Source organism: Notothenia rossii, assembly GCF_949606895.1.
Source record: "Notothenia rossii genome assembly, chromosome: 4".
In the NCBI taxonomy this organism is placed as follows: Eukaryota; Metazoa; Chordata; class Actinopteri; order Perciformes; family Nototheniidae; genus Notothenia; species Notothenia rossii.
The window spans coordinates 18,954,401-18,972,280 of NC_136902.1; the positions used below are offsets into that span (position 1 = coordinate 18,954,401).

The 17,880-nt window shown below is 40.2% G+C and overlaps 1 protein-coding gene and 1 long non-coding RNA gene across 2 annotated transcripts; one reads left to right on the forward strand and one right to left on the reverse strand.

Moving 5' to 3' along the window:
* The first annotated feature begins 4,420 nt into the window (after nt 1–4,420).
* Nucleotides 4,421–9,658, forward strand: LOC307036430. Its single transcript, XR_013807349.1, has 2 exons — nt 4,421–6,349; nt 8,243–9,658. It is a non-coding gene; the product is annotated as an uncharacterized lncRNA (long non-coding RNA).
* b4galt3 (UDP-Gal:betaGlcNAc beta 1,4- galactosyltransferase, polypeptide 3) lies at nt 8,520–17,829 on the reverse strand. Its single transcript, XM_079676753.1, has 8 exons — nt 17,533–17,829; nt 16,864–16,947; nt 16,235–16,779; nt 15,390–15,625; nt 14,265–14,455; nt 13,519–13,641; nt 12,500–12,604; nt 8,520–11,780 (listed from the first exon to the last, which is right to left on the reverse strand). The coding sequence occupies exons 3-8, from the start codon at nt 16,518–16,520 to the stop codon at nt 11,432–11,434; spliced, it is 1,290 nt and encodes a 429-aa protein (XP_079532879.1). The 5' UTR covers nt 16,521–16,779; nt 16,864–16,947; nt 17,533–17,829; the 3' UTR covers nt 8,520–11,431.
* Nucleotides 17,830–17,880: the final 51 nt, after the last annotated feature.

Genomic DNA, 17,880 nt, shown 5'->3' on the forward strand with positions numbered 1-17,880 from the left:
GCACTCCATGAAAACAACCCTCCAGAAGTAGACCTTAAAGAGGGGCTGCGAAGTGCAGAAAAAGGCCAAGGAGGTGCAGAGATACAAAGTGCAAAATAAAGTCTCATTTGCTGAAGCAACAGAAAAGGTTTCTCTAAACATAGCTAGGAAATCCCAAGTAGCAGCAAGTATGTTCTCTTCAAAAGATTTTCCCAAACTCCCACAGGCAAAGGAAAGCTCCACAAAGTGTTCACATCAGTGTGTGATAGGAGAGGATGCATTGATTGTTAATAAGTACACATTTGTGGCCTTTATTGGAAAAGTGGTGAATGTTGCTTTGCAACAAACAAAAAAGAGGTCAAGACTGAAAACAATAGTGGAAGCAGGAGGTGAATTTTTGGGGATAAAGGATATAACCGTTGAAATGATACATGATATGCTAGCCACCAATAATGATGATTCACAGATTAGTGAATAGATTAATGGTTTTTATCATTCTGCAATGGAATGCTAGAAGCCTTATTGCAAATGGACAAGAATTCAAGACCTATATATATCAGTTAAAAGAAAAACCAGACGTTATTTGTATTCAAGAAACATGGCTGAAGACTCATTTGGACTTCATAATTGGGGGATATACTGCTATAAGACAAGATAGAAATGATGGACAGGGAGGGGGATGTGCAATCTTTATCAGAGAAGTAATGTCTTATAGTAGGCTAACATTTAAGAACAGTCATGATTTAGAAATAGTGGGTGTAGAAGTTTGGATTAATAAAAGGAAAATTAGTGTCCTGAATTTTTATAATCCATGTAATAAACTCAAAATAGAGGAATTAGACAGTCTTTGCCAAGGAAATGAATTAATATGGTGTGGTGATTTTAATGCACATAATACAGTGTGGGGAGGGAGGTCAACAGATTACAACGGACAGGTGGTGGAGGACTTAATGGAGGCAAAGGAATTAGTTTGTTTAAATAATGGGCAAGGTACAAGACTCAATTTTAGAGATGGAACAGAGTCTGCGATCGACCTAACTCTTGTAACAAGTGAATTAGCTTCTGGTAGTAGTTGGGAAGTATTGGCAAATAACAGTATTGGGAGTGATCATCTTCCGATTATAATCAAGTTTGATATAAGTCATGTGGTTGAGCTAGACGGTATCATGAGATGGACTTTTTCTAAAGCAAATTGGGAGATGTTTGCTAAATTGTGTGATAATGAATTTGATCAGATTGATATGGCTGGAAGTATTGATGAAATAAATGAGCAATTTACTTCAAATATAATTAAAAGCGCTAATCAAACTATTGGGAATAAAACTGGTAAACTTAGTAAATGTGTTAAGATGGTACTGTGGTGGAACAAAGAATGTAATGATGCAATCCGAAACAAAATCAGGCTGTTTGGAAAGCTAAGAAAACACATTCATTACACAATTTATTATAATATAAAAGGCACAGGCTCAGGTGAGGAGCATTGTTAAAAGAGCAAAAAGGGAGTGTTGGAGAGGATTCTGTTCAAGTATTGGGAGAACTACACCATTAGATAAAGTATGGGGAATGGTTAAGAAGATGAGGGGAATAAGACAGCAGAGTAACCTGCCAGTGTTAGAGAATGGAGGGGAAATTGCCACTGGTGCTATGGAGAAGGCAGAAATTCTAGCTAAAAATGTTGTCAAAGTTCATTCTTCGGAAAATTTGACAGAAGAAGGTAAGATCAGGAGGCAGGAAGTGTTAGATGAGCATCCTAATGTATATGAAGAAAGACATTCATCGCAGAGTGTTGTAAATATACCTTTTTCTAATCAAGAGTTGAGAAGAGCATTAAGTAAGTGTAAAATGACTGCTCCTGGGAAAGATAATGTATGTTATATAATGTTGACCAAATTAAGTGATTTTGCATTAGGAAAGCTGCTGGAGATGTACAATAAGATCTGGGAGAAAGGGAAGCTGCCAATAATATGGAAAGAGTCTGTCATTATTCCTAAAACCTGGGAAAGATCCAACCATTCCAAGCAGTTATAGACCTATAGCTCTGACATCGCACTTGTGTAAAGTTATGGAAAGAATGATCAGAAAGGCTGACATACTACATTGAGAAAAATGAACTAATGACTCCTTATCAGAGTGGGTTTAGAAGAGGGCGGAGTACTTTAGATCCACTGCTGTGCCTGGAGTCTGAAGTCAGGAAAGCCCAGGCGAACAAGGAGTGTGTTGTAGCTGTATTCTTTGATGTGGAAAAAGCTTACGATATGATGTGGAAGGAAGGATTATTAATAAAACTGGACATTATGGGTCTGGGAGGTAATGTATATAATTGGATTATTGATTTTTTGTTTGGCCGTGCCATCAGAGTCCGAGTTGGCAATTCATATTCTCGAAGGCATGAGGTTGAAAATGGAACCCCGCAGGGGAGTGTCATCAGTCCTCTTTCATTTTCTATTATGATCAATGATATATATACACAAGTAGGATCTGATATTGGTAGGTCACTTTTTGCAGATGATGGAGCTATTTGGAAAAGGGTTAAGGTTAGGTTAAAACTTTATGGACAAGATCTAAAGAAAGTGAAGACATTTACATTTCTGGGAATATGGTTGGACGAGAGAGTCACATGGAGTACTCACATTGATAAAGTAGTAGATAAATGTAAAAGGGTTTTAAATGTTATGAGGTGCTTGGCAGGCACTAAGTGGGGGGCTGATAAAGCTGCTTTGAGGAACGTATACACAGCCTTAATAAGATCAGCCATAGAATATGGACTAATAGTGTATGGTTCAGCTGCATATTCTTCTCTTCAAAAATTAGATCGAGTCCAGGCACAAGCACTAAGGATATGCTGTGGGGCAGTCAGATCTACACCAGTGTCTGCACTTCAGGTAGAGGTCGGAGAAATACCAATTTCTTTGAGGAGAAAACAGTTAGTTGTTCATTACTGGGCAAATCTACAGGGCCATAAAGATACTCACCCTACTAAACAAACTGTACAAACAAGTTGGGAAAGTAACAAAATAAAAAAAGAAAGTTTTTGTGTTTGTGTTTCGGAAATATGTAAGGAATTCAAAGTTAAAGAATGGAATATTAGTGCGACGGTGTTGTTATCAGCTGTTCCACCATGGTTGCTACCTCAACCTATAGTAGATTTATCATTATTGAAACGGTTACAATCAATGAAAAACAAAATCAATGTACAGGCTTATGTGAACACTGTTCTACATGAACAATATGGGCAGTTTATACAAATATTTATGGATCCAAAATCCAGAAAATGGTCTAACTAGTTGGGCATTTTATGTTCCTGATGGCTATCTCTCTAGCACTTCAGTGGGTAGAGGAAATACAGCCAATGCGAATGGTCGTTTGCTCTGACTCCAGTGCAGCTCTGGAGAGTATAAACAATTTCTCTTCAGAATGTCGTCAGGATATTTTACATGACATTTTACACATCATGTTTAGGTTAGTTCATCCGGGAATTGTTGTGCAATTTGTGTGGGTTCCAGCGCATGTGGGTATTAGAGGGAATGAAGTAGTGGATCAACTGGCAAAATGTGGTTTGAAAGCAAACCAGATTGATATTAAGGTACCCATCAGTAGAGCAGAAGTCAAATCTTTTACAAAAGTGGTTATCAAGTAACAATAGCAAAAGCTATGGGACAGTAACACCAAAGGACGACATTTATACCAGATACAAAGGGAAGTAGGAACAGGAAGCACTTGGGGGAGTAGTAGAAGAGAACAGAGCATTAACAGCAGGATCAAATTGGGACACTCAGGATTAAACTCATCACTGCATCTGATTGGAAATCATCCAAATGGCAATTGTGATGGTTGCCAACAACCAGAGACAATACATCATGTTTTTTTTAGCTGCCCGGATTATAACAGACAAATATTCATTCTGAAAACTGCACTGGAACAACTCAACGTCAAGGATATGGATTTCAAGTCAATATACGAAAGTAAATCAAGAAATGAAGCAAACAAGCTAATCTTCAAATTCCTCAAAAGCACTGGGTTGCGTTCCGATAATCTAAAAATCAGCTCCTAAATTCTAACCCTATCTCCTATTCCTTGACCTCTGAGTGAAACGTCACAGGGTTAAGGGATAGTGAATAGGAGAATTCAAGAGGACTTAGGAGAAGAGACTGCGGTACTTTAGAGCAGAGGTTCCCAAAGTGGGGGTCGCGAGATGATTTCAGAATCCTCTTGATGTGACCCCTGAGGTGTTTTAAAAAAAATGTAAAGAAATTAAATATGTTTTTTAATTATTATTATTTGTATTATTATTAATAATAATAACGTGTGCATAGACATTTTGTATTATATAAGCCTGTTTAATAGGTAAGCGGGACAAATAAAGGAATTTTGATTCTGACAGATTTACGACAGTGTCATTTGCAGCTCAAAGGTCACTTTACAGCACCACAGTAAATATCAGAGACGTAAAACGCACATCAACTATACTAGTATATTTCTTCTGAACAGCTCTTTAATACATTTTTCAAAATGAAACGTTGGTTAATACCAACTAGTGAGAAGGCAGACAGGCCAACGGAGAAGGCAGCGGAGGAGAGCGGAGAGCCGCCATCACAAAGACCGTCGACTTCTTGCGCGGGAAGAGGAGGAGGAGGAGGAGGAGACGACAACCGTAAGGCGGTCCATAAGCAGTCAGACGACCAGCCTACATCCAAGTGTCGCAAGTATCGAGAGGAATACATCCAGTACGGATTCACATGCCTCATTATCAATGAAGCACAACATCCCCAATGTGTAGTGTACACTGAGGTTCTTGCACATGAGAGCTTAAAGCCCGTAAAAATGCTCAGACATTTAGACACGAAGCACCCCTCTCTTGCTACTAAACCAGCAGATTTTTCCCGCCGAAAGCAGAGAGAATTGCAAGGCCAAAAGAAAGTTATAACTAACCAAGCAACAATCCCTACCAAGGCTCAAAAGGCATCATATGAGGTGGCATATTTAATTGCACAGGCAAAAAAGCCACACACAATCGGGGAAACCCTAATTAAACCTGCTGCTATCGCTATGAGTAGTGTAATGCATGGGGATAAACAGGCACGGGAGCTGGAAGCAGTGCCGCTGTCTTACGGGACCATATCCCGGCGCATCACGGACATGGCCCAGGATATCAAGTGTCAGCTGATTGACAGAGTGAAGAAAGGGAGATATGTTTTGCAGTTAGACGAATCCACAGATATGTCAAACTCTGCCCAACTGCTTGTTTTCGCTCAAGCTAAAGTGCACAGGCGAGGACATTGTCACAAAACTTGACAACAAAATAAAAGAAGAGGGACTGTCTTGGGATGAGTGCATCGGTGTGTGTACAGATGGTGCTGGGGAAAAAGAGAGGACTAAAAGCAAGAGTCTTACAAGTGGCGCATTATCCTTACGCACTGTATTATCCACAGAGAAGCTTTAGCGAGTAAAACGCAGAGCTTAAAAGTGTTCTTGAGACGGCGATAAAAATGGTCAACTACATAAAATCCCGTCCACTCAATACCAGGCTGTATCTCTGCAACGAACTGGGATCAGAGCATCAGGGCCTGCTGTTCCACACAGAAGTCAGGTGGCTTTCAAGGGGAAATATTCTCAGCCGCCTGTATGAACTGCGGGGCGAGGTGCGCTTATTTCTCACGGAGCATGGGTCACAGCTAGCTGACCACCTGACAGACCCTGACTGGTTAACAAGGCTGGCATACTTGTCTTGCATATTCGACAGACTGAACAGACTTAACCTCTCATTGCAAGGTGAAAACACAAGCATCATGTCCTTGAATGATAAAATCGGCCCATTCAAGAGGAAAGTGGATCGCTGGACTGCGCGAGTTGAAATGGGCAGGATTGACATGTTTCCTGAGCTGGAGGAATTCATAGAGGAAAATGATCTTAGTGTTAACTGTGAAGAAGTCTATCACTACCCACCTGCAAGCCCTCCTGGAACACTTGGAACAAGTATTTCCCAGAGGGAGCAGCTCCGGAAAAATATAACTGGATAAGATCACCATTTATCTTAACGACCGCAAGTCATCTGTCATCCGACATGGAGGACGCACTGACTGAACTGTCAAGTGACCGCACATTAAAGACAGCTTGTAATGCGAAGACGCTTGCTGAGTTCTGTATTTCAGTCGAGAGGGAATACCCACAGCTTTCCAAGGCCGCGATGGACGTTCTGACGCCGTTTGGCTCCACATACCTGTGCGAAAAGACTTTCTCGGCACTGACATACATAAAAAACAAATACAGATCTCGTCTAAACGTGGAGGATGATCTCCGAGTGGCCGTCTTCAAAATTAAGCCCAGGATGGATTTGCTGTGCTCCATGCATATTGCCCACCCGTCTCATTAGGTGAGATTAACGCTGAAACATAGCGTATTCCCCAAATGTAAGTATGCACCACAACAATGTTCATATGTTTATTAGTTATTATTACCTTTTATGTCTTTAAAGTTTGCACAGCAACAATGTTCATATGTTTATTACCTTTATATATTTTTACAGTTTGCACCGCAACAATGTTCACTCCTAATTCACATGGAGATTACTTTGATTCATGAGTTCTGCTGTTATCTTATATTAAATTGCTATATGTAAAATCATATCATGGTTGTCAGGCTGTTCTGTTCTTGTGTGTTGCCGTTATGCGGGTGTTTGGAAACGCCTATTAGTGCGTGCGTCCTGTGCACACGTTTTTTTATTATCTTCCAGTCACCACGTGATAGTGGGGGGTCGCCAGTCTCTGGCACTGTTATTTTGGGGGTCGCGGGCTAAAAAGTTTGGGAACCCTTGCTTTAGAGAATCCGAATACACTTTCACTATCTGACGTGTTTATGATGCGCCAACGGACGTCATTGTGTGCGTCTGCTGCTGTGGTGAAACTATGGAAACTACAGTATTCTATACAACGGACTACATTGATGTTTAATAAGAACGAGGGACTACTGTAAACTCATCTAGAGACTCTGCACCGTGCTCTGATGCTGTTGTTTTATGCTTTATGAACGTGGACAACAGAGAAACATATTCTTCATGACCAAAGTTGTAATTGAAATAAAAAAGGAAAGTGAAATGTATGCTCGTCACCCTCTCCCTCCGGTCCACATTAATACAAATGATCCCAATACGTATGATTGTATGAAAATATCTTAAAATCAATACAAATGTATTTATTATAAACGTTAGTCTTTAACACCTATCACTGTGTATATCACCATTCAAACATATTTTAAAAGTTGAACAAACCCCACACAGCTCAGTGAAATGTTGACTTTATTTGATCATTTCAGTAAAAACTAACGTTCATATTTCTGTTTTTGATTATAATACTGATGAACGTTCAAAACAAAGCACTTTGGCAACTTACCACATACGTTTTAAAATGCTTAATAAGCACCGTAACTTTCATGATATAATTTCTCCGTCATAATCGTTTGTTTCCGTGAACGGCCGACTGTTGTGCGACGCAAATGCTGCGGCTGCAAAGCATTGTGGGGCAGCATTTTCTCCTCTCCTTTCGGTAAGGGAGGTCCAGTGGTTCCTAAGCTAAAGGAGGTTATAAAGGAAGTTTGAAACCTCCTTTCCTTTCATTTGGAGAATTGGAACGGCACTTAACATGGCTGCCACTGACGTACTTCCGGGTCATTTCACTCCGTTAGGAAGGTTCCTAAGCTAAATGGACTATTGGAACGCAACCCTGGTCTGAGGACAAGTATTTAGTATGAACATTTAATAACTCAACAGTAGGTGGCGATATATGCTCCAAGTGGAAGCGATTTGCAATTAAAAAGAAGAAGAAGAAGACCTTAAAGAGCGATTGATTAGTAAGAGGTGCCAAAATAAAAGCACAATATAACAAACATGGAAATCCTATATTTGACTGTTATGTTATTTTTACATCATTAGAGTGCCAGTGGGTGTTTTTCTTCACCTTTGTGTGGGTGATGCACGCCAGCTATCACAGGCAAACAAAATATCTGTAAAACCTGTTAGTAATATCAAGTATAAAAGACCAGCAGTGCCAACAGTGTACTAGCTTCCTGAAGCTTGTAGTACTTGCATTGGGATTGATTGTAAAGTGCTCTTTTGTCCACAGTTTTGTGTTTTAACCCTGTATCCATGACTCATAGAGCTTTTTAGATTATGAAACAGATCGAACGTAGAGAGCTGGAGGTTAGTGTCTATTTATAGGTATGATCTCATATGCAATTTTTTAATCCTGCTCTTTATGCCCACATACTGTAGGACACAGGGGCCCGCAATATACAGGGTGATGTAACAGGTTAGTGCAGTTTTCGATGTGTTGATGATAAGTATATGAACTCTAATCTACCAACAAGCCTGACTATGATCTCTGCTGTAAAGCTGGGGAGGCATTCATCAAAATAGTAACATCTGTATTCGTGAAGAGCGTATCATTGAGTGTTGTGGGAGGATAAGTGCATCACTCTGTGTATTTATAATGTAGTATGTATTTAAGTGTGTGTAATCCCACGTCGCATAAATAGACTCAGTAACAAAATATGATTGATTATGTGTTTTTATTGTTATACATATTTGCTTTCTGTCACAACACTGTCCATCATAAATCACTGCTTCGGTTGCCTTTTTTATGACCTTGCTCATTACACAAGCACACATACAGACACACACACACACACACTTTCGTCTTCAAGACAAGGTCAGTAAATAAGGCAACTTAAGATGACAAGTATCATTGCATGATTCAAATATCACGGTGCTTAATCATAAGTAATGTGGTGTATTAACTACGTCTCATTTGCCATAAATACTAAAACATCCAATCCTTGTCAGATGGTTCTCTGTAATTACACTTCTCAAACATGTGTCAAATGAGGGAATGACCTCGTGATCAAATTAACTCTTTAAAAAAATGTGTTATGAACTCCCAATGCTCTTTACTGAACTTGCATATAACTACACAGTAAAGATTTCCAACACTTATGCGAAAACAATCTTTATAAAAACTAGCCAATTTATTAAATATAGAACAATCTCCAGATAAGCACGCAGTGTGCTGATTAATCTGCTGAGATAACATTACGTCCTTAAAAGCTTTCAGTGTGTCGCTGCTTCATGTCATACAGGCATTGTCCCAGGCAATATGAAACATGGAGAATATATTATCTATTGATATGCAACTAAACTATTATGTATATAAAGCTTACAAATCAGGCCTTATCTCTCATTGTATTGGTTTGTAAAACCCTACAGTATCATTGTATCCTAAACTAGACAGATTTCCTCTATAAAACTATATCCATTCATAAACATGTAGATTTTGGTTGTGTAAGCCAGTGAAATCAGAGAGTTGCTCTACTCCTTTAAGGATCAATCATGTGATACTACGCACACGAGAAACCCCCCACACAGAGCAATGCCAAGATTTGATTGGCTGAAACCTGTGAATGGCAAACATTAATGATTAACATTCATGTCACAACACTGCAGTTTCATTCAGTTCTTGGTTCCATTTGGTGGGCGCTATGCAATGTTGTGCCACTGGAGGGCGCTCACACATAACCCAGCAGTATGCCGTCAGCCCTTCAGTAACATGGACTAATTGTATGAGGCACTATGTTAACATAAAAGACGTGGAGGCATTGTTTAAAGAGATAAATAATCAGATCTACAATGGAATGGGATGTCTCAAAAACTAAAACAGATACACAAACACATTTGTGCATTAATCTCTATCAGTGACTTAATAAATGAATAAAATACATTCAAATTAGAAGTAGTAATACATTACTTGCAACTATGATAAAACACAACTCCACACCAGAACATTAGTATCACACTATGTCATTTTTCAAGCTGATTAATCATACAGGTAACCATTTCCCCTGTCTGATAGCAGCAAGACAATTCCTATGAGTGGTTGATTTAAGTCCACATCCACAGACTTAGCTCTCCCTTCACTAAAGCTAAACTCAATAATACATTCCATATTAATATTATGGGGGGTGAATATCTGAGATATAAAAAGTAGATGATAATGATCTGTCAACATAAATTAACTACATGCATGTCCTAATTTGTCAGCCCTCAGAATATAATTATGAAATATTTCATTTCATACATGTTTCCCTCTTCCTCGTCTCCTTTCCTTCCAGATACAAAAGCTTCACTCGCTTCACTCAAGCGAATAAAGAAGGACACTCATTTATAGCTTTTAAAAGCACCAGGGTCTTTCATAATATACTGAGACCCTCTGCGAAGACATCACGCCTTCCGGTTTAGGGCTGACCTACATCTATACACAGTGCTTTATTGTAACTATTAACTTTTTTTATTAATAAAATACAATCTGAAACTGGCAAATGTGTAGTCTCCTGCCTAGAGTATTGTCTGCAAGTTGGCTTTTTTTCCAAACTTGACTAATCTATAATAAAAATAATAAAAATCACAGGTTATATCAGAAGCACAGGTCTATCCATGTATCAAGAGTATAGTCAAACTAGACAACAACTATCATGCCAAGTCTATGTTTATATGACAGGTGTACAGATAGTCATGATAATATTTCCTCACTATGTTGTGTGGTTAGATACTGAGTTATCTTCCCATATGATATGATTTGATTGTCTATAAACTAAATGTCAGAGAGAGAGAGGCACCAGACCATAAGGAAAACAAATCAGTAAACAAATAATAAAGTCCCTCTATATAAATATAAACTCTAGAATTGTCTGATAACTATGGAGTTTGTCAGCGCTTGATCTATGCACACAAATATAAAACGGCAGTCCTGGAACAAATCGTTTGTCCCGATCTAGGATCAGCTTTAGCCTCCCTGCTGTCTTACATTTTCCCTGTAGGGCAGGAAAGGTCAAATTAACTCCAGGTCAGAGTCTAGAAGCAACTATACCAGTCTATAAAACGCGCATAAAAGAGAGAAGGCACAGAAACACAAACCCACCAGTGTGTGGGGTGCACTGACAGCAGCAGTTTTTCAGGAGCAAACTGGGTGAAGCTGCTGGCAGCACATGGGTTGCTTACGACTTGCAATGTCTGGAAAAGAGCAGAGATTGATATAGTCTCATTTTCATTTAGTTTGTTTTGGACCTCTACATGGGTAAGACTGAGTTATTCACCATTTGTCTCCTGGCCGCATATAAGTCATGAACCACAGGCGTGTGTCATTCACGATAGCCAGAGTAACATTCAGTGGATGATAAACCCAGAGGTGACTCGGCGTGTTCTTAAAGGCACCCCTGAAGAAAAAACTGGGGCTTTTTCATTTGATCCTTTTACAACTATCCCTAACCTGCACTGTGTACAGAAAGCTGGTGTCCTCTATGTCCCACAACAGAACAGATCTACACTGCTTTTAGTTTTTCAGATCAAAATCAAGGAAGAAGCCACTTTATGCTACAGATGTAATGCAGACCATTTCTTATACACCTCGTCCTATTTCACCACACCTGTCTGCCCTACTGATGTTTGATTTGCCGCCTTTGACTTGGCAGATTGTGTTTTCTCAGCAGCAGGTTTGGCCACAGTCACGTTTGCCCCTTTGCTCTCTTGCCTCTTCTCCTGTTTGGCTGCCTCCCCAGAATTGCTATTGCTATTTTGATGAATGGAAGTGGTTGTTTTCACAGGGATGGGTGCTTTCCCCGGGGGCACGCGGGGGTCTTCTCCAATGTCCACGGTGAGGTTGGTGTAGAGAGGCTCCAGCTCTCTTGAAAGGAGCTCGTAGGTCAGAGAGTTGAGGCCGTCAGAGCGCCAGTTGAGTCTGGTCCTTTTCAGAAGGTCAAATCTAGAAAGATAAACATAGGTTGTGTTTCAGGGGCAAACTTTAAAGGAATAGTTTTACATAATGGGAATTATGTTAAGTTGCATATAATAAAATGAGGCGGTCGATAGCACTCTCATGTCTGTGTACTAAATGAAACTGCAGCCAGGAAATGGTTAACTAGCATGAAGACTGGAGGCAGGGGAAAACAGGCAGCCTGGCCTTTAAACAAAAGTCTGTTTCTATTGCAATTAAACAGAACAGATATAATGTGTTAACTCTTGAATTCTAGAAGTGCTGGTTAGCTCATTTTGTTACCTTTGGACCGAGGAAGGCTAGCTGTCTCCATCTGTTTTCAGTCTTATTGCTAAATTAAGTTAACGGTTTCTAGATTCATATTTAATGGACTGCCATGAAAGTAACCTGATCTAATTCTCTGCAAGCGTAATTCCCATTAAGTCAAAAACCAACAATCAACAATACTACATTAAAATATCTCCCCAAAAGTGTGGGCTAAATAGTATTTTTTATCTTATATCAAGGATTTGGATTACAAATGATGTTGAAGATTGTTTAATTATATAGATCTTCTTTTTTAAGCATGGTGGGCAATAACATTTATCTGAAAACAAATAAGCATGCTGCCCGAGGGAAAAAAAAACATTATTGTAAAAGTTTTGACCAAAAAGAAGTTGACCAAATAATTATATAATATGTCATGATCTTTATGTAAAGATATGTACCTGCGTGGGTTTTGTTCATTGCCCCGGTCTCCTTTGTGCTTGATCATCTTGTAATGACCAATGGCCACTGGAGGGCGCATGATCTTCATGCCTGACAGACGAACTCTGGATCGGCAGCACAAAACAAGTGTCAACAGGAACACAAGATTCCCCTTCACAGGCACAGAAACTGTGTCTGGATAATATCAACAAAGCCTGGCACCTTACTATTTATGATATTTTCTATAATACAAAGCAATACTCAACCTTAGTAACTCTAGCCAGTCTAATGGATACACTTAAAAGCAGAAAAATTAAGAAAATAAACTTAGAATTGTGGGTGATGTATTAGGAAAACATACTTTTATGGCCAAAAGGCGGGGAAAACACTGTGGTTCCCTCTTCCCATCTCTGGTTCTTGTGTACACCCCAGTTATCTAAGTCAATGAAAACATGGGGTGACTAATGTTGTTTAAGTTGCAAACAGCATGCACAAAAGGCAATGTTTTACAACAGGTATGGGATAAATGTACAAGTTTTGTTTCATGTAATAATTAGTGCAAGCTTTATAAATGTTGTTTCCTTGTTTCATTGAATGACTCTAACAACAGAGTAGCAAATGGTAGAAGAGCCAGAGAGTGAAGAGAGGGGACCGCAGCATAGAAATGAGATAAAAACTGCCTAAAAAAACTCTTAAAGTATGCAGCCCAGCCCAAATCTGTGAGCTAGTCCATGCGAACATACTCACTGAGCCCACTCCAAGAGACACACAGCAAAGCCACAGCAGTGGGAGGGGACGTGAAGATGAAAGACGATGTTAGGACACATAAAGAAAAGTCAAAGAAAAGGAAAACATGTGGTACATAAACTGTAAACATGAGAAACAACAGAATGAGTTAAGCAAAGTAAATATAAGAAGCGAAGGAGATGAAATAGCTGCGTGTGTATTTCTGATGCTAAACCCCCGTGCAAATCTCACAGGTCAACATGCAGTTTAGTGTTGTCACCATGCAGGATGTGGACATCTCCATCCGCCTTACCTGGCAGCAATGTCATCGTCCTCTCCGCCCCAGCCCCAGTACTGGTTAGGGAAGCCGTTCATCTTCATGTACTGGTCTGGGGTCACTGCTGACACTCCACCAAAATACTGTGTGTACGGCAGCCTGGGAGGGTCACATTACCAATGAACAATCTTAAAAACGACTATTTCTGCACAAAACATTAAAGGTCTCCTATTATACTCTTTTTCATCAATATATTATAGGTGTCGGATATATAAAAAACATGTCTCTGAAGTGTTTGCCTCGAAATACCAAACAGATCGTGCATTGTAGCATCCAATAATCCCCTCTGTTTCAGCCCTGTTTCAAAAGTGCTGATTCTCTGTCTGTTACTTCAGATGAAAATAAGGAGCCACTCCCCACGCCCCTCTGAAAGATATTTGGTTAAAACGAACACAATGGTGCTCTAGGAGGATATTCAGGATATATCTGGGGGGGGGGGAGTTACCTTGGTTGGTTATTGGCTAATGGTTACACAAGCCAAAAAAACATTATGACATCATAAAGTGGCCAAAATCTGATCAGTTCATTTTCAGACAGGTTTTTATATAAATGGATCAGGACGAAAAGTGAGCGAATCTTTTTCCCTGAAACTTTCAGAATCTCTTTACACAGAGGGGACACATGTTTTTTTTTCTAGCATAAAATACATTAAAAAGTGGATTTTGCATAATAGGTGACCTTTTAATATTAAAGTCCATCCACACACACTGTGCTGCTGCTACCTGTATCTGAACTTGTCCATGGCCACAGAAAGGTGTGTGGGGAACTGTTTGTGGCAGGTGTAGGTGTTGTGGTCGTTTTCGGGCAGCAGGTCGACATCGTGCAGGAAGATGCAGCTCCAGTCTTCATCTCTGAGCGCCTCTCGCACCCCAACATTCAGCAGCTTGGCTCGGTTAAAAGTACTGTTCCCCCACTGAAGCAGACAAAGGGAGAGACACAGCCACAAATAAATGAACAAGTCTAAAACAAATACAGGATGAGAGAACACATTGTGTGAGTAAATAATCTCACACTGTGCTGCTATGGTTACAGTTTATCTACAGTGAAGCCTCAGAAACGAAATACTTTTACACCTAAATGTTCTTTGTTTGTAACAATATTATTTCAGATATTCAGTCAATCCAATTTAGCCGACATTAAAAAAATCAAAAAATCTAGCCATGCATATACTTTTGCTTTTATTTTGCTAAGGTTTAAAGACACCTGCCTGTGAGATTCAGTGTTTCTTAAATAGGAGTAGCTTCAGGGAAAAACTGTTATTTTTCTTAACAGTGAATTATCCAGAGTAACCAGGACACCTAAATCACAGTGGGCCTTTTGACATTTTTGAAAGAAACACAAGAAGCACCCTAAAATAAATCCAATTTTCATCCATTGGGAATATTAGAGACATACAGCTCTGGGACAAATGAAGAGACCAGTGCAGCATTATAAGTTTATCTGGTTTTACTATTTATAGGTATGTGTTTGAGTAAAAAAAAATATTTGTTATGTTATTCTATAAACTACTGAAAACATTTCACTGTGTTGGAATTCAACAGGCACTGGAATGGAATATCTGCCATACATGTAGAGTTTGAGATTTAAGACACATTTGGAGTGTATATCTCCAAGCTAAACCAAACCAACGTATATGTATGAATCTGTCTATCTGCAGGTCTCCCTTGAAAAAGAGATCAATGATCTCAATGGGATTTCACCTGGATAAATTAAGGTTTTGAATTGAATAAAGATAGGTACCACAAGACTCTAATAAGATGCAACCTATTCACTCTGAAAAATATACTGATACTAAACTTTGGAGCCAGCATTCACACACAACAACACAAACTCATGCATAACCTGACCTGCTGCACTATATAGATGCTGTAGTGGATCTGCTGTCTTTGCAGGAAAGGGTGGAGATGGTAGAGGAGAGCACGGAGGTGGATCTGCCGGTTCCGGTACGGCACCACTATGGCCGTGTGGTGGCGAGGCTCACAGTCTGGAGGCCGATAGTGTCCGCCTGGCAACACTAACGGGTTCCTCTGTTTGATCTCCTCTAGAGACAGAGGAGAGGAAAGCTTGACAGACACAGGTCCGACTGCAGGAGAGGAAAGCATAAGTGTGAATACTTGACCCATAAAATGATAGTTTGTATATCAGTTACTCATCCCGCGTTACCTTGAATTCTTAAAGAAACATTTATTTTTACTTGCATGCCTCCCCGATGAACGAAGAATTCAAAAGTTAATATAAGTAGATAAGGGTCTCCTTCAACAACAACAAAACTATATCAAAACATCTATTTACAAACTCTCACACAACTTGTGCAGTATAATCGGAGTCTCATTATTTTTTTATGTTCACTACTTTCCAAACTCATGCATTTTTACTAAAATGAAATGCACTGCTCAAGCGGAAGATTTTAAACAGTATAAACAGTAAGGTTTTAGAGTAAATAACACAAAGTGTTTCAGAGGTAAAGAGCCTATGACAGAACAAATAAGACTTGGAATATACTATAGTTGTGTGAATGTTTGTGAACTGATGTTTTGTGGAGGCTTGCAGGAACAAACACTTATTTTTTCAAGAGTTTCTGGCATATTGATTGATTGCCCGCTCAAAATGACACACATTGCTTCCCTGTGCACATTTTTGTACACACGTGTTACATTTAACAGCACATATTTAACACCTCTCACTCTCTCACCAAGCAGTGGTGAAGGGATCTGGCAGTCTCTCAGTGGGGGGCCTGTGGCAGGGGGTCCAGTGCCCGAGTTGCGAGGTGGGGGAGGCGGTACTCCCAGATGACTGAGGTTGGTATAGACGTCGTGAGGTCGAGAGTAATCAAACTCCGGGTCTGTGGTATGCACCAGGACCGACACCAAGCCTTTGAAGCCCCCGAGAGAGAAATAGAGAACAAAGGCAAACTGGAAGCCCACCAGCAAGGCTAGTGTGCACGGAGAGTCCAGAGAGCGTCCGTAGCACGCCATCATAAAGTCATAGAGGAAGGGTGAAATTTAAACGTGGGGAAAATTGGATGGAGGTTTGTAAGAAGTGGTGGGGAGGGGGAAGCAAGTAACAGCTGGATGACTAGGGAGAGGTGGGATGAGCAAGGGGAGGCAGAAGGAGAGAAGGGGAAGGAGACAGCACTGAGTGTGGGCTCAGGTGTGCAGGAGGTGAGTGTCCATCTGTAGGAATGGGCAGTGATGAAGCACAGACTGCACTTCCATCATCTCCTGGACACAGCCGTCCCTGAGAAGGAAAGATAATATCTATATTTTATGATATGTATTGTATGAGTTCATTATTTTTATAACAATAAGATATATTGGGTACCTGCTTTCACAAAGGTCTAATGAAAACCTGTCCTGGACCAGGAGGGGCTCACTCCACCTCTGCCTCCTTTCATCTTTAAGCTTTCTGTAAAAAAAAAAAAAAAAGAAGAGAAAAGTGATTAACAATGCAGGAGCAGATTTGTCTCAGTATGTTATCTACTGTGGGCTATTATAAGCTGCAGAATGACAAGCAGCTACAAACAAATGTCATGTTGGCTTCTTAATTTAGAATGGATTATTTTCAGCTGTGACATTTCCATGTTGCTTCTACGGAAGGGACGCTGATAGCTGCAGATGAAATTAATCCAACATAACATGTCTCTGTTTGTCCAAACAATTACATGCTATAGTAAGCCTTGTGGCTTCATTACTGGAGCTGATGTTGACTATCCTGAGACAGGAAACAAGAATCCATTTGCTATTTAAAAATAGATCACAGAGGAGCAAATACAGCGCCATGGTTATCAGAGCAGATAGCCTTCAAACCAGGTGATTAGCCTATCAACATATAGCCAGGCCTGTTCTCTCGTACAATATTTACGTCACCAAATATGACAATAACATTTGTTCTACAGGATCACTGTCTGCATTATTTCTCCAGTCGGCCACAAAGGATGCTTCTGAATTAAATGATAGGTTGCACCGAAGCTCTGCGCACCAGCCGACTCACCAGCACATCCCTGCGACATTTCAAATCCAACCCCCGGCTTCCTCTGACAGGCGATGGGCCGCTGACACCGAGCAGATTGACTAAAAGATAACCTTTTCCTGGGATGCTGATGGCTCGTCCTCCTAATCTCTCATCCGAAGCGAAATCTCTCCGTAGCTGCTTCCTAGAGAGCGCTGCAAACGCGTTCACACGCAAGAGCATCGCCGCATATCCGTCCGGTGTCAACACAGGGAAGTGCGCGCTGCAGCCTCACCGAAAGACGGCTGTTCACCGGATCCTTCCATCAGGGGGAGAGGGGGCTCCGCCGTGACGTGCTGAGCGCCACATTTGAAAATGATATCGTATCAC

Excerpts from the sequence above, each read along its gene's own strand:
- b4galt3 (XM_079676753.1), bottom strand. The coding sequence starts at position 16,520 with ATGATGGCGTGCTACGGACGCTCTCTGGACTCTCCGTGCACACTAGCC. Across the intron at positions 14,456-15,389 it reads GCATCTATATAGTGCAGCAG|TGGGGGAACAGTACTTTTAA; the intron begins GTCAGGTTATGC and ends TGTCTGCTTCAG. Across the intron at positions 11,781-12,499 it reads AATGAACAAAACCCACGCAG|ATTTGACCTTCTGAAAAGGA; the intron begins GTACATATCTTT and ends TTATCTTTCTAG.